The sequence below is a fragment of the Cydia strobilella genome, chromosome 3 (genome assembly GCF_947568885.1).
Source record: "Cydia strobilella chromosome 3, ilCydStro3.1, whole genome shotgun sequence".
Classification (NCBI taxonomy): Eukaryota; Metazoa; Arthropoda; class Insecta; order Lepidoptera; family Tortricidae; genus Cydia; species Cydia strobilella.
Window position 1 is genome coordinate 20,710,345 of NC_086043.1, and position 22,726 is coordinate 20,733,070.

Here is a 22,726-nt window from a genome sequence, read left to right on the forward strand (position 1 = left end):
AGTAACGAAGAAATTAGTTATTTACTTAAAATACAGTCCTTTTTTACTAAAACTATTTCAAGTCATATGGATAACATTTTACTTACAATACTTTAAATACTATCTGTCAAGACAAATTACTTCCTGAAGTCCAGTTTTTTTTTTCTTAAGATGTTAGGCCAGATAATGTTATTAATTATAATACAGACATACATACATATATACATAGACACAGATGAGGTGAAAGGAATGAATATAAATAAAATATTAATCAATTTTGTATATTATGTATTCTGAAGTTTGCTCACAAAGCCAAATTAATTACATAAATACAATTTAATGATAACTTTTATACAAGATACAATAATAGTACACAAAAAATCCATAGTGAAATCATGTTGATGAAGCTTTATCAGTGAAAATAATGCTTAAAATTCTTCCAGCGGGAAGTAAATGAAATATCAGTATCACTAGAGATCCAGTAGTTTACAGCTAACACAAATATAATGTATCAAGCATATTGCAGGTTGCACTTGTGGGCGTAGACAAGACACGTACAAAGACATCCAACTTTGTGACGATACACACTATTCTTTGTATAAAATTAACCAAATTTGATAACCATGAAATATATACATTTAAGTCTCCAAGTACATTTTTTTTGATATTTTTATTGATGACGGTAAAAAAATATGCGTACCTAGTATCGTAACGAAGCTGAGCAGGGCGACCGGGGCTCCGCTCAAGACAAATAAGGGCGAGGCTACATAGAAATGCGAGAGGATAACCTGGGGCGGCCCGCACCAAGCGCGGCCCTCCCACTAATAATAAAATTTCCACAATTGTCTCTTCACAAGTTACTCGGTCTAGGGTGTTTAACATAACTTGCACTCTTAAAACATGATATATTTGTTAGTTTCGTCCACCCGGGTCGCGAGTGGGAGGCACTGCGGCGCGCGCGCTCAGTTGTCCATGGCGTATCTCCGCGTCCACTCCTTGGCGTTCCGGATGGCCTCGATCTCGTTGACCTTCCACAGCTCGGCGACGTCGTTGGCCAGCGGGTCGTCGGGGTTCGGCGCCGACAGCAGCGCCTGGATCGACAGCAGCACCGTGCGGATCTGCAGCGCCGGCGACCACTTATCCTTGAGTATATCCAAGCATATACGACCTAGCCGATCTATGTTAGGGTGATATATTTTCGTTATAAACCTAACCTTAGGCGCCGACATGGGGTAGTCCTCCGGCAGGAATAATTCTAATTTAAACAGTCCACCTTCAAATGGCGAGTCCTCTGGACCCGTGACGATTACGTGGAAGTAGCGAGCGTTCGTGTCGCTGGGCACCGCACTGATTCCGGGCACGGGCTCCTGCATCAATCGCTGTGTCTCTTTGATTATTCTACGTGGTAAAGCTGCCATTTTAAATATGCGGTCTAGCGCAATTTGTCAAATGAAAGCGAGTAATCATATAATTGTATAAAATATCTAATTGTCTTTCCACTGCACGTGTTTTCGACGATTAATGAGGCACGTCTTTAGAATTAACCAATTATAACAGCATTTTAACCATGATATTGCTGAAAACGCGACTACAAAAGCGATACAGATACTTCAATTTTCTTATTGTAGACTATAGACTTTTATCATAAAGAACACGTGCAATATAGAACTGGATGCGTTCAGTGTTGGATTCAAGAAGTGATGCAATGACATCATAGAAAACCGGTAATTTTTCCTCTGTGAGACTTGGAACCCCTCTGTGGTATGGAACCCCTAGGAATTTTTGATAAAGTTTTTGAACGTTTGTCTACTGTCAATTTGCATTTGACACATATTTGACAATTGATTGACATCGATATTGTTGACAGTTTTGGGGTTTTAATTTTCATAAATGTTGAAACCATTTCACTTTAATTTCTTTACCGGTGCAAAATCAAATAAAACGTAGATAACTATCATCTATAGAAAACGCAGTAGAACCGACATTAAACAATCATTGTTGCATGAATATTAATTACCTATCATGCCTGGAGATGATAATTTGCCTGTGATATTAGTCAGCGCTGCTGATAATGCTTCCGCATCAGCAATAATATCAGGTATCCGAAAGAACATAATATTGTTTGGTCCCGTGTTGCAAATCCAAACTCCCCAGGCACCGTTTATTTTACAAAATACAAAGTTTTCTGGGTCCGCAAAAAGCAGATAAATTTTCGACTATTTTTCAGAGTTGATGCATGCCGGCACCGAGCCTAAGTGCAACGGTGTGTCACACGACAGCGACGAGGAACAGGATTCGGCGCCCATATGGCACCTTACTAACAAATACTACAGTGCGTCAGTGCGTTTGCGGGCCCTGGCCGACAGTTGCGAACCAGATCCTAGGGATGATGTGCAGGCACATGTTATATACCTTACTGAGGATGAGGTTAGTTGATTCATTTGTTTCTAACTTTGCAGGTAACAGTTCAGTAGAGGAACTCATGGTATAACAACTTACTTGACCTGTATGTACCTAAATAGATGTTTACCTTTGTATGAAAATAACAAAAAAGATGCAGCATTATATCTGCCCTAACCCTAATATGCACTTAGTAAGTTTCTAGCCTAAAGTTACAATAATATGCTGCTACAAATTGAGAAAGCTGAATGTCAAAGGAGACTCCTGTTTTGAAATAGATCTAGTTTAGATTAATCAATACTTCCTGCAAATCCTGTAATTATTGAAATATGGATTATATATAACTTCATTGTAATACTCTTGCTTCTGGCCATTAGCACCTTTCATGGTCTCTGGTTTCATGTGACAGCACAGATTTTTATTTTTACAAGTTGTGAATAAAATTGAAGGTCAACTAGGCCATGACTTTTATAAATTACATTAATTTAAACCACTACAACAGTTCTATAGCAAAAGACAGATTATCAAATAATTTTAATAATGCCTTTTTCTCGTACTTAATGCTCATTTGTCTCAAATGGTTTGACCTATTTAGATAAAACAAAGCAAAGTTATTGTAAAAAGTTAGTTATTGATTTTAAACTAAATTTTTTATAGCAAGCACAATAAATTACAATAATAATAAACACTAAATTGCAACCAAACTTAAGAGATGGCTTCCGGTTAACACTAACTTTCTCATTAAGTTATTCTAATAAGAAAATAATTCTCTATCAGTGTTCAGACGACACCGCCTGCGTGCGTCGCGCGGCAGCCGCGCGAGCGTCCCGCAACGCCGTCCGTCTCATCGCCGCGCGAATAGACCACGAACCACCCGCCCTAGCGACATGGGCGCGCACTTCTCACTACGAACTGGTGCCGCTACTAGCGCCACCTGTCGAACAAGATGAGGATTTCCCTGAGACAATAGGAGTAGCGCGTTTGCGTGAGGCGCTGCATGCACATGCGTGGCCGGGGATGCGGCGCGCTGGGGCTGTTAGGGCGCCCGCGCCGGACTTAAATGGTAAGTGGCTTAAATTACTTGCATCTGAATCATAATTGTAAAAAAAGGGTCAGACAGCATTTGGTCTATTATGGTCTTTTCTATTGCTCGTAAAATTTGGTGAGTAGATTGGTATACGAAATACGAACTAAGGTTAATATTAGTAGCGCCACCTATCAAACAAAATGAGGATATCCCTGAGACGATTAGACGGATAGGAGTAGCGTATCTTCTTACCCCCTTATTCATAAACCTTTATGGGCCTGATTTATTTAAATTATGTTTTATCCCTTTCTTACAAATACATAAGTCAAATGACCGATAAAGACAAACGATTCATAGCTAATTCAGGCCAGTAACGCATTTATGAATAACACCATTAGAAGTTTGTGGAAGTAGCGCGCTTGCATGAGGCGCTTCGTGCGCACGCGTGGCGGGGAACGCGCCGCGCTGGGGCTGTTAGGGCACCTGCGCCTGACTTGAACGGCAAGATATACTCAGTGCCTCTTTAAGCAGGGATCAAACAAACTATTGATTTTACGCCATGCATGTTCAGTAAAAATTTATAACATGCTGATATCTATTCTGATCGTGAGCCATCCAAATTGTTATCAAACTTATTTTATGGTTTACCTCACGTATTTTTATCACTCCCGCGACATGTTTCGGAGAGCCTATAGTCAGCCTAGGTCTCCATTTTCATGCACTTTTAAAAAGCAGCTCACGTACGAACTACCCAGGCAACGGTTGCTACTCAACACTTGAAAATAATAGGCTCTCCGCGCGAGTTTGGTTGATTTGTTTTCTAGTCCTTCTAACCATAGAGAAATATAAGTAAAGAAACAGTGGTAACTCCATACATCAGTTTTCGCGCCTTATTTCGTAGTTTCGTAGTCGACATCTAGCGTCAAGTAGCGGAACTCTCAGTACTGCTACTCGACAATAGATGTAGCGGCAAACAAAAAGTCTAATATTTTATTTTTGTTATTTCCGGTTACTCTGGTTATAATATTAGATTTTAAGCTAATATTATAACCAGAGTAACCGGAACTCTATTTTCAACTCCTATGGTTACTCCGGTTATAATATTAGCTGAAAATCGTTGAGCATTAGACTCTTTGTTTGCCGCTACATCCTTTGTGGAGTAGCAGTACTGAGAGTTTCGCTACTTGACGCTAGGTGTCGACTACGAAATCAGGCGCGAAATCTGATGGAGTTACCACTCCTTTTTTACACGACTGCCCAAAAAAAGGAGTGTATTGTTTTTAGTTATATTTCTCTGTTTTAACGAAACCGGCGTTTGCTGATTATAATATGTGGGTTATTTCATCTCAATAGGTACCTTATAATAAACAATTTACAGATGACTCATCGTCAGACTCCTCATCGTGGGGTTCGTGGATGGGTGGGGACGAGGCGGGCGCAGTGGAAAGAGCTGAGCAGTTTGCAGATGCACTGGGCATGCTCCCGGCGCGGCGCGCTGAAGGTGACTTTTTGACACGTCTTTCACATTCATATTTCATTCAGATGTTCTTAGTGTGGTCATGGGCCATATTAACATCAGCAATAAACACACAATGAACAGTTATTCTTCCATCCACTTTCAGGACTAGATTTAATTAGCTCTAACATAGACATATATATTACTTTGTAAAGACCGGCCTTACGAGCACTACGAATGGGGCTGATACATTGGAGTCAAAATCGCATTTAGTTACACCAGCGCGCTCAGTCGTGTGGCGAATTGCGCAGTGAAAAGGCGTCACCAGGTGTAAACAAAGTATAAACGTATGCATATAATTCCTACCGAATACCGACGCCTTTCCACTGCACAATTCGCCACACGACTGAGGGCGCTGGTGTAACTAAATGCGATTTTGACTCCAATGTATCGGCCCCATTCGTAGTGCTCCTAAGGCCGGTCTTTACGAAGTAATATATATGTCTATGAGCTCTAATTTGACAACAAACTTTTATTTTTACAAGCTTTTATTTAACTCGCTATGTACTTATGTAAGTATGTATGTAATATGTATGTAACATGTTTGTAAGGGTCAAATCTTGCAAGTTAAATTTGACCCACTTCCCGGTTTCCGAAAAAGCTGAAAATTTGCATTGCATTGCAAGGTCGGGTGACAATGCAATATTATGGTACCATTGAGCTGATCTGATGATGGAGACAGGAGGTGGTAATAGGAACTCTGTGATAAAACAACGCAACCTAATTGCGTTTGGGGGTTTCTAGAATTGTCTCGATGAGTATTAGTTGTCTGTGGAAAGAAAAGTACAGTCAGCGATAAAAGCTTGTACCAAAAATTAAATTTTGGCCATAAACTTATTATTATATTATGTTTGTTTTAGGTGACGACGACGCTGCTCGGAGGTTACACGCAGAACAACTGGTGGTTGCTTTCTGTCGCGCGTTAGGGCACGACTTGAACTTGGATGGGGACTTATAGAAACTCTTAAGACAATTCTCCAATTGCTTCTACTGAGCTACTGAGACCTAGCTGTCTGTGGCAAATACTCAGTTGTTAGAACAGCGGGTCGAGTCACGCCTTGGCGGTAAATTTTTCGTTTTATTCTTAAAAAAAAAAATGTGTTTTTAAGCAGACTGGTCCTTATAGGTATTGAAGAGAAACGTTTTTGAAATGAAGAGTTAGCCTAAGAATTGGCCTAGGCGATACTTAACCCCGCAACCTTTATTTCTTTACAATTGGCATATTGGCATGGAAATAACGGTTCCAAAGAAACATATATGTTCATATGATTTTAAAAAAATACCCAATTTCAGTATAAATATTAGGATTATTAATATTTTCAATAAAATAAGTGTAAATTCCTCCAATCGGCCATTTTAACTGAAACACCAATCAGAAGCGAGCCAAACCGTGACGTCACCCCTCCATGATATATTTTTTTGAGCAGCATAGACAACCTTATTGACTGTAATTCATAAGTCGTCGTGTGGCCTCAGAATACAGAGCTGCTACATAAATTTGAACCATATAAATAGGACGGTAAAATTTATTTTGAAACGAGTTTGTTCCCGTTCAGTCAGTAGCGGTAGCATTGGTAATCGCTGAACAAAAGAAACAATGGCTTTTGTTTAACAGATTTGGGTGTGAGGTGTAAAAATCATTGGAGAAAATTTATACTATAAGGCGAGGTAATAAAACGCTCGAATTCGTGTTGTATGCGTATATTTGTAAAAAACGATACAAACGCAGATATGTGCGACGCTCGGGTGAGGCGGGTTCGCGCGGATAAAATGTACCCACTACCCACGTAATGGATAAAAGGTGGGCAATCTATCTATTCTATTTGAACTTTTTGCTGAACGTTTTTAGGGTTCCGTACCCAAAGGTTAAATACGGGAGCCTATTACTAAGACTCCTCTGTCCGTCTGTCTGTAGGTATAGTCACCAGGCTGTATGAACCGTGATAGCTAGACAGTTGAAATTTTCACAGATGGTGTATTTCTGTTGCCGCTATAACAACAAATACTAAAGAGTATGAAACCCTCGGTGAGCAAGTCCGACTCGCACTTGTCCGGTTTTTTAATTAATTAATGAATAATTTTGTTACATGTGACCTTTTTCAAATTTACTGATGACTAAATTGACTAAGCGGAACCATTACTTTTTTATTCAAAATAAATAAATGCAATACATTTACTTAATACCTATATAGACTTCAAGGCCGCGCATAAATTAAGAGCGAGGAATTGGTAAAAATATGTCAATAACCTCGTAAAGGGGCCCACTTATTAGTAAGTCCGCCTGCAGTCTCTGGCCTGTCAGTTGTTCGGAACTGTCAACTTTTTGTTCTAACTGACAGGCTGATATCGTCCGGCGGACTGGTAATCAGTGGGCCCCTTTAGGTCCAATACTACTTACTATGTCAAACTTTTATATAATCTGTGATTATACAAGGTCCGTATCGGCGCGAACCCGCACACTCGAGCGCTATATATATCATTATTTATTAATAACTAACTTTATTGTGATGTTAATGTATAATTTTAATATAATGTAAATACAATAAAAACTTAACCTTACCCTACTCCAAGTATAACTGTGTTTCAATTGCAAAAACAACTTTAATCTCGTCGTTTGATCGCTCCGCTAATAAGGCCGTGGACTGAATGTATGAACGGTTTTGATTTGCCGCTGCTCGCTTGTGTCCAGTCCACGACCTAACAATAACAATTATAAATTCATTTGATCCATGTAAAACACAACAATAACATCACTCGTTTTTTTTATAAATACATATATAATAATTGAACATTAAATTTGTAATTATAAGCTTGTCAGGTGATTTTAGGAACTAATGTTAAATTATACGAAATGCATGTTGACAATCTTAGCGTTTTTGCTTTTCCATCTCCTAACCCCATACACAGAGGTACTAAAATTAAAAAGGTACAATCAACCTCAATTCGTGTATTTCATACAAACAATTTCTTTAATATAGGTAAGCATTTAGCAAGTAAAAATAATAATACTTATAGCCCAAACATAACTTGAATCCGATACCTTTCGGTCCTTGAATTTCTAAAGCCACGTGGCATGGCACCTGTCCAGCAGTAAACGATCAGCGAGTAGCGTTGAGTTTTTCTAGTATTTCTATTAAATCCTTAGGGTCAACACGGGTTCTATATTCTGAATCTGGACCTACATAAAGTTCAAAAAAGCTAAGCGAATATGATAAAACTGTCTTAAAAAAATAATTAACAGATATCAAAAATAAATTGAAACAATTTGTTTTTAAAAAGTACGATATCACAGAATAATAAAGGTAAATTGGTTTATTCACAACTTTCTATCAGTCATGTCTATACACATGCATTTCTTTACGCTACTCGCTTTGTCCCCGGTCAGACCACAACCTACAACAGCATCCTGTGTATGGGTATTGTACAAATAGTTAACACGCCACACGATTAATAACAAAGATCCACTGATTGTGTAAAATATGTTGTCTAAAACAAATTTGTGCCTCGAATTTGACATGCAGATGGCGCTATACGGCTCCGTATATTATGTGATGTGGTAACTCTGATTATCAAAAGTTGACGTTTGACAATTCAGTGACCAAGAACATATGGCGCAGAACGACTGTCAATCTAGGGGGCACGTTTTTATCTTAAGGTCAGTCCAGACGAGACAGTCAAATTGGCGATTTGATCAATGTTAAATTGGCGTCAATCTCGTCTAGCGTACACGGACAAAATTAAATAACCCTTTTTGCGTCCGCGCCTTCTGATTTCATCGTTCACAATCTTAGAATCAAGTGGGATCGGCAAAACAATTTCATTTTTGCGTTTAACACAATTAAATTGTCAATTTAATAAGATTGCGCGAAAAATTGTCCCGTCTGAACGACCAGACTTTATCTCTATTACAATCAATTATTGGTTGATAATAACTACTTCAGAAAAATGAATGATTTGAAGAAATCTATTGCGTGCTGATAACGACGTTTCGTCAGTCTAATAAGCCACTAAATTTAGCACCGGTTTTAAAACTTTAGCTCACAACACGGTCGTTGTATATTAATTAATTAGTATAATACTCAATTTATATTTTTATAAGTGTCGCAACGAGAGTTAATGGAAATGGATTGTATAACTATTGATGGCAATGTATTGCAAAAGTTTCCCGTAAATATGTACTTGACAAAAAAATATTAAACATTGAACTTTTTCACTAGGACTTGACTTTGTATAGGTATTTTTGCTATTGAAATTTGTAGAGTAGACACAGTCGATAAAATATGACATTATCTATATATTTTTTGTGGCATATGTACTTAAATTTTCATGTAAATCTAATTTCAAACTGATCTTCAGGTCTCCAAAAGACGCCTTATTATTTAGTTTGATGCCAGGCTAAAAACATTTCGAAAACTCTTATAATACATGACGCGCTGTGTTCAACTCTCGTCGCAACTGTTACTACGAAGCGTTTCCGAGGGACGCTACAAGCCGGGTGATCCCGTCGTGGCAAAAAATATCACATGTCGAGCGAAGGCACTTTAGAGCGAAGCTCGTCGGACGAAGCGTAAGGCCGGGCCACGACATCAGCGACAAGCGACGAGCGGAGAATATCGCTCATCGCTCCCGCTTGGCGTAATATCGTGGCCCGGCTATAAGGCACAAAGGGAGCGGTTTACTGAAATATTTTCTGTTCTACCCAACTATTTTAAAGCATTTTAGTTTAGAGTTTGAAGTTTTGATTTGGGACTATAAACTACATAATTAATTAGTTAAATCCCCTCTAATTTATTGTGTATGTCAGTTTCGAAATTTGTGCAGCATTCGGATATTTAGAACAGCTTTCAAAGTACCTCTGAGATCTGAATATAATTTAGATATAACATGATACAATACCTATATATATTTTAGAAAACCGTTCCATGCCTAAAAAACCGAAGCGACGCCATTTGTACTTAATACTGTCATATACCTCTAGTCAGCAGGCTTCCTTTTCCTGCTTATCCACCTCTTCCTGCTTTTCAGGAGTTTCAATGTTCTTTTCAGTGTGCGTTTGTACCTTAGGGGGAGTGTGAAGCAAGTCGGGGTTGCGGAGTAAAGCGGAGAAGTACTGCACGGCGACGCGCGCCATGTACTGGTCCTGGCCGGCGGGCCACCAGCCCTCCAGGAAGCCGATGTGGCCGCCGCGCGCGGGGACGGCTAAGGCTACGGCCTTGGAGGCGGCGACTTCGGCTAGAGGGAGGACTTCGAGCGGCTGGAATAATAAAAAATAGGATACTTGCCTGCTAGACAACTGTTCTGGGGGCACGGCACTGCCCCCGCCAAAACGAGCAAAAAAAAAAGAGGCACGGCCTCCTTCCTCCGATCCTTTTCTCGACTATTTTTTTCGAACTGGTCAATACGATTAGCCACTATGGAATTTATATGATGACTAAACAAGTGACGTCACGGTTAAATCACCTACTTTTTTGAGTTACGTAGCCAAAATGGCAAAAACGAAACTTATAATTTCGTCATGTCCTTCTGTCTGTCAGTCCGTATGTCACTGTCATTTTACTCGGAACAAATTGGAACGTAACCACTTAGTTTAAAAGTAAACAACGCTAGGATTTACTAACTAATACTAACTGACCCGGGGTTAAACCGTACCGTGTCAAATAGTACCGGTAACCATGGTAACTCCAGGTTTAACCGGTTAACCTCGGGTTAGTGCGATGGTGCAAGTGGCCCTTAGAAATAATTAGAGGATATTATACCTGGAAAGGATCATCGGCCGCACATAAACACAGCAACGGCACCCTAACAGCTCCTAATTTATCCCTGAGCGTAGCCGCGCGATAGTACGCCTCGACGCTCCCGAATCCAAAATGGCGCGTCGTAAACGCCGCGTCGAACGCCCGGACTGATGTCGCGTTCTCCACTCGGGCGTGCTCGTCGGACCCGGCTGTTACTAGGGAGTGGGAGCACACGGTGCGCCGGAGGTTGCGGGCCATGTGCCGGGATAGGAGGGCGTTTAGGCCGCGCTCCATGCATTCTGAGCCTGTTCAGAAAAAAGTTTACTATGAGACATATATGAAAACAGATTATATCGCGTATATTAATACATCCCGACGTTTCGAACCGGCATGTTGACGCTGTTGTTAAGCTCTTAGATGATACGATAGCTCTTACGATGTGTCTCGAATATCACCTTGACATCCAAACTTGACTTCACGTCTCATAGAAAATATTGTCTTCGGTTACCGCGATAGTTACTCATGAAGCTTTTCCTCAGTCAACCGTTGACCACGAACGCTGTAACGGCCCGGCCACGACATCGCGCGGCGGCGGCAGCAGCGAGCGGCGGCCATAGGTAGGAACGATAGGTCCGATCGCTGTCTCGCTCTAACCTATGGCCGCCGCTCGCCGCTGCCGCCGCCGCGCTCGTGGCCGGGCCGTTACAGCGTTCGTGGTCAACGGTTGACTGAGGAAAAGCTTCATGAGTAACTATCGCGGTAACCGAAGACAATATTTTCTATGAGACGTGAAGTCAAGTTTGGATGTCAAGATGATATTCGAGACACATCGTAAGAGCTATCGTATCATTAAAGAGCTTAACAACAGCGTCAACATGCCTGCAGTTTCATCATTGACAACCATGACCTTGGTTATAACATTTTATTGTTTTTTTTTTATATGGCTTGTGAATTTTGGCAGGAGAATGTTCGGACGCACGATAAGAATGTTCGGTGAATAATTTTGATTTGGTAAAAGGAATTGTGCTGGGAACCAACATTTTATTGTATTAAGGCTACTACAGACGTTGTAAATGGGGTGCGATGCGACTTTATTGTATTAAGGCTACTACAGACGTTGCAAATGGGGTGCGATGCGACTTAAGATAATTGCTGGCTAAGTAAGAACCATAGATGTAGTTACTTACATCCATGGTAAGACAACGAATTTGAATTCGATCGACCAAATGCCGCAATGCAATGATCGGTGATGTTTGGAGAGGCCATTAGAGAGAATGCGTCTATCCTCTCACCTACTTAATTTTTCATTGAACTCAATAGAGTTCAATATTCTTAGGTATTATTGGTATCTAGGAAACAAGCCTAGGTAGTAAAAGTGCTCAATTAAATCTATTTGTGCTAAATTTGTGGAAAACGAAAATAGCTTCCTATCTTAACGATAAAGTTTCCTCTAGATTTATTTCCACCTTGATAAGTAGGTATTTTTAAAACCGAAGCACATAGTGACATCGCACACAAATCTACAATAAATAAGCGTTTTTATACGCTTGATAATAGGTACAATCGTGTTGTCTTACACAATTTTCCGCATGGATACCGTTGTCCTCGTTGACCACTACATTGTCAAATAAGACAAATAAGTATGGTCACATACTTATTTGACAATGTAGGGGTCACTACGAGGCATTAACGTACGTCGAAATACGTTCGTTATACTTACCTACATACCTACCTAAACATTGATTTATGGGCTTTGCAAATTTATTAAACAATTTTCTATAGGTACTACACGTATCAAAGAACTTACCTAACTTTAGACACAAGTGACACCCCTCGCCTGTTCTCCCCAGGACACGCCAACGGTTAAAACTTACCTCGCTCAACATCAAGCGGCGAAGACACAACTAGTGCCGCCCGCAGGCCCGCACCGTCGCCTGTTCGCCCGCTGCGGCCAAATACTGTTCTAGTATAAGTCCTTAAGGACACGCCAGCCGTAAGACTTACCACGTTCGACATCGAGCGGTGAAGACACAACCAACGCCGCGTGTACTAACGCCTGTTCACCCGCCGCGGCGAAGTACTGTTCTAGTTCCTAGTATAAGTCCTTCCAGAGACACGCCGACGGCTAATACTGGCGTGTCGCTGTTCGGAAACGGCTTCTATACCTATAAAAGGGACACCTCGCTCAACGTCCAGCGGTGAAGACAACTAGCGCCGCGTGTACTCTCGCGTATAAGTCCTCTCAGGGACACGCCGACGGCTAAGACTGGCGCGTCACCGCTCGGACACGGCTTCTACATACAAGGGACTTGCCTCGCTCAACGTCGAGCGGTGAAGACACGATCAACGCCGCGTGTACTCTGGCTTGGTCGCCCGCCGCGGCCAAATACTGTCCCAATATAAGTCCACCCAAGGACACGCCGACGGCTAATACTGGCGCGTCGCCGACCCGTTCAGACACGGCTTCTACGACTTCGGCCAAGTCTTCGTGGCTCACGGCGCAGTAGAGGCGTGGTGTCTGAAAACAAAAACATTGGTATAGTGTTTTATGTATACGAGTTTGTAGAGGTGCGTCCAGAATGTCCAGATCCAGATCTTGCGAATCCATTCCCCAGATTTGAGTGCACCACTAGATGACATACCTAGTGGTACACTCAAGCGGCGGTGGTGCTAGCGGTACGCCAAAAAACGCTGCAAATTGCGTTAAAAGCATGAAAATCGGTAGGATTGATTTTTGGGTCATTTGAATAAATTTGACCCGTAGAACCAAAAAAATTAAAAAAAATGGAGAGGAGTTATGAGTTTGTTTTTCTATGGGAATAAACAATTAGTAATCAGAAACCTATCGTGTGTGGTATAAAATGAAAGGGTTTTTTTAAACCGATTCTAAAAATATATCACAACATTACATTTCATTCTTTTTTTTTTGTAGAATAAAAATAATTTTCAAAACATATCAAGTTTGGGCTTCTCCAGAGTCAAGATACGATACCGTTCAAAAATTTTTGAATATAGGTACCTCAAATTATACCTGATAACTTATTAATTTTTTTTTTCATTATTACAAAAGTCCTGATTGGTGAGCTCGAGGAAGGGCCTCAAATTATACCTAATATCCTAATTTTATTTTTTATTTTTCATTATTACAAAAGTCCTGATTGGTAAGCTCGAGGAAGGGGAGGGTGAGCGGGGGCTATAACGGTTTATGCTAAATTTAAATATTAAAAAAAATATTTCTTGGGGATATTAGGTATAATTTGAGGTATATTTTACAAAAAAAAAATTGAATAAAGTCCTGTGGTATAGTTACCGTGAGTTTGATGCCGCCCAGCCCCCTATAATGAAACACGACAGCCTGCGCCCCAAGCTGCTGTGCGGCGGCGCACAGCGCGCGCACATAGTCCGCCTGCGAGCCGCCCGTTAGACCCGGCAGTACGAGTAATACTGGCGCCCCCGGAACCGCTGAGTTTTCTAGCCAGTCCAAGGCTACTTGCCCGCCGTCTGCTAGCCGTAAGACCTAGAACAAATAGGCTGATAGAACAAAAGGTCTCCGCTGTCACGGATAATATAGTATGAATTTTCTCAAATGATTTTTACGCCTCACACCCTATTCTGTTAAACAAAAGCCTTTGTTTCATTTGTTCAGCGGTTACCAATGCTACCGCTACTGACTGAACGGGAACAAACTCGTTTAAAAAGAAATTTTACCGTCCTATTTATATGGTTCAAATTTTCGTAGCAGCTCTGTATTCTGAGGCCACACACAGGCATGATCGTCCTTCATTACCCAAACTCGTTATCTCAGAATGAGCTGTTACATTTTGAACCTTAATCACGATACGATACGACTTATCACGATAGTTGCTTTTTAACGATATGGTTGCTTTGGCACGCGACAGGCGCCTCTCCATATAAGAAACAAAGGCTTTTGTTTAACGGATTAGGGTGTGAGGCCTAAATATCATTTGAGAAAATTCATACTATAAAAGTAAAAGTACTCTGGCATTCCAACTTTGCCAGTAGACAAAAAAAAAAAAGACAGAGTAACAACTGTAACTTCTTAAGTATAGATCCTAAAGGATCATTTAAAATGAAATATGATCTAAATTGAAATGGCTTTATAGAAAGTAGGGACCAAGTCCACCATCCGCAACCACGACTTTTTACTCAACAGCGCAACGCAAAGGAGGGTAATTTTGTTTATCAGTATATACAAATCAAACGCATGGGCTAATTTTGATGATTCTTAAGGAATTCGATTTGTCTTAATTGGCCGAATGTACCTTGATCTCTTAAATAAAGCCTTAATGGCATTGGTTGACTACCGAAATCCTACAGTACTGAATTAAAGGAAACAATGCCTTAGTTAAACCCGTTTAAAGAAACGACTTTTTATTATTTTATTATTAAAGCTTTATTTGTTCTACAGCCAGGTTATTATTGTTTTTGTGGTTTTTTTTTACTTTGTTTTGGGGCTGACCGGATCCCATCTGCTGGGTGAAAGCCTCCTTACTTTTTCTCCAGTCATCCCTGTCTTGGGCTTTTTGGAGCCAGTCTTTTCCTGCGACGGAGGAGATGTTGTCTATCCACTTCTTTTTGGGCCTTCCTGAGCGCCTCTGTCCTACAAAGAAAGAACTATAACATGGTATATGGGTTATACATACCTCACGCCGGTAACGCGCGTGTGGCAGTAACAAGGAACGCATTATGGAGCCTAGGACAGTCTGCAAGCGTGCCTCTACGCACCAAGGGGTCGGCCAGTACGGTGTTTGTAGTAGCGGCACATCTCTCTCGAGAAGTGACCGTAGAGCTCCCGGAGCGCATACTAGCAGTGGCCTCTGCAGAACACATGTAGCAGTTAATTTTGATATTTCTTAAACTCTACAAAACTACCTGAACGTTCATATAATTGGCTCCCTGTATCTACTACAATATTTAATGTCACAGCTGTTGGATCTCCAATAATAAAAAATATGTACTTATAGGTTCTTAAACAGCTACATATGCATTTATGCAACAGCCTCCGAAGGTCCACCACACAATAAAACCGGACAAGTGCGAGTCGGACTCACCCACCGAGGGTTCCGTACTTTTTAGTATTTGTTGTTATAGCGGCAACAGAAATACATCATCTGTGAAAATTTCAACTGTCTAGCCATCACAGTTCATGAGATACAGCCTGGTGACAGACAGACGGGCAGACAGACAGATGGACAGACAGACTGACAGACGGACAGTGGAATCTTAGTAATAGGGTCCCGTTTTTACCCCTTGGGTACGGAACCCTAAAAATTGAAGACTAAATGAACAAATATGGCAGATTTTTTTTTATCATAGAAATCCAACCCATATTTCAATATTCCAAACTGAAAATGGTTTATTAAAATTCTTTCTAATCTTCAATATTATTAAATTAAGGAAAACCTTCAATTTTGAACAGTCACCTATACAAACAGTGACACAAGTCACTTATGTGTTATGTAATTGACATAGTCACTGTGTGACAAATCCCAATCTTTAAAAAAAAAAATTAAAAAAAGTATAGGCTATTATTAGAGATTATGTGAACGCTGTAGGTGTGTAGGTAAAAAAATCTAGTAAGAAACAGTTTATTTTGCTTGGGGCAAGAGAAACGATATGAGGAAAGTCCTTCTATGTAAGTGTTTTTAAGTTAATTTTATACATTAGTTTATTTTTAGTATTATCATTTAATCGGAATAACAATACATTTGTTAAACAAACATATCTATAACATGCTGAGATGAGTCCATTTTGTGGCACTTTAATCTTATTTTATGTTTTCTTTTATATTATGTAATGTCTTGTTTGTTTGTGCTTACGAATAAAATCTTATTCTATTCTATTCAATAAAATAAAACTAAAAATTAAATAAAACTAAAATACATGGCATGCCCTTTGGCATGGTGCCAAGGATGCTGGCAGCATTTCCCAGCTGTATTGCAATGCTAATACGTTGCGCATTAATTTAATTTAGTTTTTAATATCTGTTTAATTTTCCTACAAGGGTTTCTCTTGCCACATAATTTATCTAACCTTACATTCATTATGATAAAATTAGAATTAAATGAATAAATTGTGCTGGTGGAATGTATAAAAATGTATAATGCATTATGGTTGGAGAGCCGGCAGTAAAGTTTCGAACCAACGTGATACCGCGATGAGATGCACAATGGTTTCCCATAAAACTGATGCTAAGTCCGAATTTGATAGTCTGCCACGGCGGAACTAGCCGAAAGTACAAAAAAAATAGCCACTTCCGGTGCGAAAAAGGGGGGGTCATTTAACCCATCTGATACTGCAATAAAAGCTATGGCATCAGTTAGAAATTTACTGGTAGATACAGAAAAGCGAAATCTGCCAGTATGATTCCTGCCGGAAGTGCTTGGCATACGCTCTCAAAGGTGACCATCAGGACCCCTAAATTAACCCATCTGATACCAGCATGAAACCAATTCCAGTCGGTAGATATGAACCTTCTCTTCAGGAATATATAAGTCTGCCAGGGCGCTTTCAGCCGAAACACCTTGACATACGAGATTATGTGGCGCAACATCCGTGGTACCCGTATAACCCGTATTTTGGAATCATATTACGGACATTTCAAATACTGCAGGCTTATTAATTTATTACTCTATGCTTACCTAGGTATATTTGTATATTATTACGTTATTAATAACACATATTTATAATAAATTAAGTTAAAATAAATTAAATAATGTGATTAATATGATTAATAGTCATTGAATTAGCTATATGAATCGTTTGTCTTTGTCTGTCATTTTGACTTATGTATTTGTAAGAAAAGGATAAAACATAATTTAACTAATTCAGGCTCGTAAAGTTTTACGAATAAGGGGGTATTAGTATTCATAGCTAAATCAGGCTTGTAATGCGACATAAAATGATTTTTGGTGGTTTCTTTTACGCTTGAAGCGTTTTTTCACCTATTTGGTGTATCTAATCACTATCTTATGTAGGGGAGAGAGGGGCAAGACGAGACGGGGTAGCGGCTTTATATGGCGACACGACTGACCAACCATCAGAATCCCGTCGCCATCATAGCAATCAGCTCGCACAGTGACCGGCTAGACAAATGGTGTCGTTAATTATTTATTTGCAAAAAAACTGTTTTTGCCATATTCCTTGTTATTTTTAGGGTTCCGTACCCAAAGGGTAAAAACGGGACCCTATAACTAAGACTCCGCTTTCTGTCTGTCTGTCTGTCTGTCCGTCTGTCACCAGGCTGTATCTTGTCAACCGTGATAGCTAGACAGATGAAATTTTCACAGATGATGTATTTCTGTTGCCGTTATAACAAACTATAACTAATTGTTTATAACACCTGTATTCATTACCTGTAATGCACAATTGATGAATAAATGATTCTAAATAATTCTAAAAACATAATAAAATAAATATTTAAGTGGGGTTCCCATACAACAAACGTGACTTTTTTGCCGTTTTTTGCGTAATGGTATTATGGTACGGAACCTTACGTGCGCGAGTCCGACTGGCACTTGGCCGGTTTTTGTGTTTATTTGGTTTGCGTTTGTTTCCTTATTATCACCAGCACATATATACTATTAATTTATTCCTGTGGCCCAGCAATCACGCCAACAGCTAAGGACTTGTTTGGTTTCAAGTACGGTTTTTTTTTTTTAACAAAAAACTTTCGCATTTCATTAGGCACATGGGGCAAGATGGGGTACATCTTGACGGTCGTAGTTTTAAAGTGATAAACTGATGAAGAATTGCGGATTTGAATTTATTTATTCTTCTCTTGTAGAACGGTGAAAAAGTATAAAAGAAAGTCAAATAGAGGAGAGTGGTTAGAGGCCAAGAAAAAAGCGGTGGATGCTGTTATAAAGGGAAGATGGGGTACATGTTAGCTGTAAACACATTTTCTGTCCCTCAGACGACTTAAGAAATCAAAGTAAAACAGTTCGTGAGAAGTTATCAGACGATGGACCCAATAGCCAAAAATTGAAGTTTTGTTTAGGCCCTAAATATAATATTTCTATGAATCATTCTTATCTTGTCCCGTAGGGGTTCCCCATCTTACCATACCTAGGGGCAAGATGGAGAGAAGGCACTTTCGGCCATTTTAATTTATTTTTAATTTAATTATCTAACAAGAGAGTTCCTAGTAAGTGTTGATTATGAAAGACTGATTACCAAAGATAAAATTAAAAATAACATAAACTTAAAAAGAATAGCATTTTCAGTTTTATTGGACTTGAAACATTAAGTATCCCGTCTTGCCCACCTCTCCCGTACATTTCTTGACGTTGACGCAAAAATGACGTAGATTAACATTCAGGGTGTTGTTTTATAATACTACAAATTGAGATAACTAATTTATTGACGACCGGTCTGGCCTACTTACTGCCTGCAAAGTCGACTGTCTTGGGTTTGAATTCCGATAAGGGCATATATTTGTGTGATGAACTTTTCACTTCCATAAAGGGCTCCAGATGTACACCTTAATCAGTAGCTTCTTGCTTTTACATGATAAACGGGATTTCAATAATTGTTTCTTGTGGTTGAAAGCTTTTTTTGCCATATATCAATCCTTGCAACGATGTCTGGTGTGCACCTGGAGTCCCTGGTAATTAAGCTACCTAAATATTTAAAACTTTCAACCTGCTGAATTGGGATGTTGTTGAGAACTATTGGAGGATGATTAGTTTTGCATTTTGAAGTTGTAAGTTTTCTTTATGTTTATCTTTAAGCCTAATTAGTTAAATACTGTGTCCATTGTTAACATTAGTAGTAGTAGTAGTAGTAAAACTCTTTATTGTACAAAAACAAACATATAAAACAAGAGAAAAACGCATCATTTGTACAAAGGCGAACTTATCCCTTTCAGGGATCTCTTCCAGTTAACCTATGAGCAATTGAGGGAGAATTGGAGAACGGTAGACATCAAAGCTGTACTAAACGGCATAAAAGAAAATATTTAGTTTCCTGAAAGACAGGTAAACCTATAACCTACAGTAGACATTAGATGTTCTAGTTGAGCTGAAGTTTCTGCAAACGCCGCGATGTCGTCTGCAAATCGTATAAAATGTATTTTCTCCCCATTTAATTTTACCCCTCCCTTGTCTATTTCAAATGTAAATTGGAAACGGGACTTAATCGCGTATTTAAGTTTTAAGATTTACCTCCGACGTATCGAGTACGGCGTTGTCCCCGTGGTCTCGAAGAATAATGTGTAAAAATCGTGAAAGTGAGATATATATGTATATGTTTTCTTCAATTGCATTTATGGTTTGTTGTTGGCAAATACTAGTTAATAAATTCGATGTCTATGACAACTAAAACTAAATAATTCTATTCACCCCTTTCTTTCTTTTCTTATGTATATCGATCGACCCCGTTTTAAGGATGGTTATCGAGAAAATTGCTGGTTTTCTTTGATTTTCTCTGAATTAGGCGGGTAAAAATTGATTTCACAAGTGCACAATTGAAAAACTAACAAGGGACTCAAATAAAAAACCGGCCAAGTGCGAGTCGGACTCGCGCACGAAGGGTTCCGTACCATTACGGAAAAAAACAGCAAAAAAATCACTTTTGTTGTATGGGAGCCCCATTTAAATATTTATATTATTCTGTTTTTAATATACAACAGGCAACAGAAATACATCATCTGTGAAAATTTCAACTGTCTAGCTATCACGGTTCATGAGAGATACAGCCTGGTGACAGACGGACAAACGGACAGACGGACGGACAGACGGACAAACGGACAGACGGACAGCGGAGTCTTAGTAATAGGGTCCCGTTTTTACCCTTTGGGTACGGAACCCTAAAAATGATGTAAAATGTTCATATTTGGATTATTGGTAAAAAACGTCCTTGACGTTGAAAATCCTGTCTTTTCACACCCGTTTACAATAAGTATGTAATAATAATAATTTTGTTCATTTTGGTAAATATAGAATATTGTAATTTGAAATTATTGTATTATTTATATTTATACCTTATGGTGCTAACAAATTAGCTACAGAAATTTTACGAGATGGTACTTTACACTAGAACAATTAACTTTTAATAGAAATTAAGAAAATTTCACATAATTTTTATTTTATTTACCGAACAAAATAAATATACTATAATTCTATCTAAAAAAGAATCATCATGTATTTAACTGCTTGTGTGTCTTAAATGTCATTGTCAACATGTCATTTGATTTATCAACGTGAAGTGGCCAGTTAAGTTTTATATTTAAAAGAGGTTTTAGAATCTGTTCAATGAGGTATCATTTAATTATCTCATTAACAGAGTCTTTTTACAAAGCAAATTTGTTTTCCAATTTTCTCAAAATAACATCATAAAACCTATAATGTTTCATACTTACATATACTTCAGGAGCCGAGTACTATCAACTGTAAAGATATCGGTAGCTAATTTGTTAGCACCTTTATAAGGCAAACAAAGAAGTACAAAGCCGTAAGCAGGTATTAAATTAATGCCCAAATTATATTGTGTATATTAATAAATTTGAAATATATGTTATTAATGGCATAAAAATATACAAATATAAGCATTAGGTAATAAATCATAAGCCTGCAATAATTAAAATGTCTGTAATCTGTACAATTCCAAAATACGGGTACCACGGATGTTGCTCACATAATCTCGTATGTCAAGGTCTTTCGGCTGAAAGCGCCCTGGCAGACTTATATATTCCTGAAGAGAAGGTTCATATCTACCGACTGGAATTGGTTTCATGCTGGTATCAGATGGGTTAATTTAGGGGTCCCGATGGTCACCTTTGAGAGCGTATGCCAAGCACTTCCGGCAGGAATCATACTGGCAGATTTCGCTTTTCTGTATCTACCAGTAAATTTCTAACTGATGCCATAGCTTTTATTGCAGTATCAGATGGGTTAAATGACCCCCCCTTTTTCGCACCGGAAGTGGCTATTTTTTTTGTACTTTCGGCTAGTTCCGCCGTGGCAGACTATCAAATTCGGACTTAGCATCAGTTTTATGGGAAACCTTTGTGCATCTCATCGCGGTATCACGTTGGTTCGAAACTTTACTGCCGGCTCTTCTACCATTAAAATCACATTTTTTCCTATAATCATGAATATCATGATATTAAATATAGTGTTTTTTAAAATTTCTTGATTGTGTTTTTTTTAATAAATAAGTCTCTAATCTGCATAAGGCAAGTATACTAGCCTTATGGTCTTAAACTTATTTGATTCAATTTGGCTTAAAATTTGTTGCAATATAATAAAATATATTTACAAATCACTACAAAATATCTAAAATATCAACAAAAAATACTAGGAAAAATTAATACTTTATCCTTGTATTAAATATAACACAATACTTCCTAATTTGGAGTTTTCTCAGTATTCTGTAGGTAAAATGAAAAGGCGAAATTTGTTCTAACACTGCTGTATTAAATTGTCAGTCTGGAATGTTCAAGAACAATTTTTTAACTTTTTTATTACTCATATCTAGTGTGTTCCGGTAACTGAATTATACATGCCCTGCACTGAAACTGAAAAGCGTGGGCGGCAATGGATCGCTAGCCACTCAAAATGTAAGAGTACTTTATAAGTACTTCTGAACTTTTATTGTGATATGAAACTAATAAGAAAGTTCAAGTACTTCAAGTGTTAACGTTCAATCGATACCCGCGGGACGCAGTGTGAGGCGAAGGCTTACCACTATTAAGATAATGGATTTTACCTTGACTACTTCCACAAGATAATAGGTTATGTACAATACAGATAATGACAGGCCCACCAGCAACTCCTTCCGCGCTTCTAGCATGTACATAAACATTCCCAACATCCTGCCGGTAAACACAACTTATAAAACAAAAAATAAAAAAGAACACGTTAGTTATTCATGTGAAATGAAAAAAACTATTCTAAATACTGATAAGTTCGAGTGAATCACTCATATCACTGCACCCAGAGCACATAGTGATACGAAACAATGCGGAACTGTCAAACAGCAAACTGTGAACTGTCACTGTCATGTGCGATGAAGCGTTAAATAAATGTCAAAAATTAAATACGTCAA

At 38.9% G+C, this 22,726-nt stretch overlaps 3 protein-coding genes across 3 annotated transcripts; 1 reads left to right on the forward strand and 2 right to left on the reverse strand.

Moving 5' to 3' along the window:
- Positions 1-252: 252 nt before the first annotated feature.
- On the reverse strand, positions 253-1,616 carry LOC134756090 (ubiquitin-conjugating enzyme E2 N). The gene has a single exon (XM_063692896.1). The coding sequence runs from the start codon at positions 1,395-1,397 to the stop codon at positions 942-944; it is 456 nt and encodes a 151-aa protein (XP_063548966.1). The 5' UTR covers positions 1,398-1,616; the 3' UTR covers positions 253-941.
- Positions 1,617-1,899: 283 nt separating this feature from the next.
- LOC134756101 (uncharacterized) lies at positions 1,900-6,701 on the forward strand. Its single transcript, XM_063692914.1, has 5 exons — positions 1,900-2,077; positions 2,207-2,406; positions 3,157-3,442; positions 4,785-4,907; positions 5,783-6,701. Exons 1-5 carry the CDS (start codon positions 2,002-2,004, stop codon positions 5,878-5,880), a joined length of 783 nt encoding a protein of 260 aa, XP_063548984.1. The 5' UTR covers positions 1,900-2,001; the 3' UTR covers positions 5,881-6,701.
- LOC134756098 (protein ABHD1) lies at positions 6,608-22,611 on the reverse strand. Its single transcript, XM_063692911.1, has 6 exons — positions 22,388-22,611; positions 15,322-15,495; positions 13,968-14,174; positions 12,971-13,175; positions 10,679-10,962; positions 6,608-10,176 (listed from the first exon to the last, which is right to left on the reverse strand). Exons 1-6 carry the CDS (start codon positions 22,490-22,492, stop codon positions 9,901-9,903), a joined length of 1,251 nt encoding a protein of 416 aa, XP_063548981.1. The 5' UTR covers positions 22,493-22,611; the 3' UTR covers positions 6,608-9,900.
- Between the last annotated feature and the right edge of the window lie 115 nt (positions 22,612-22,726).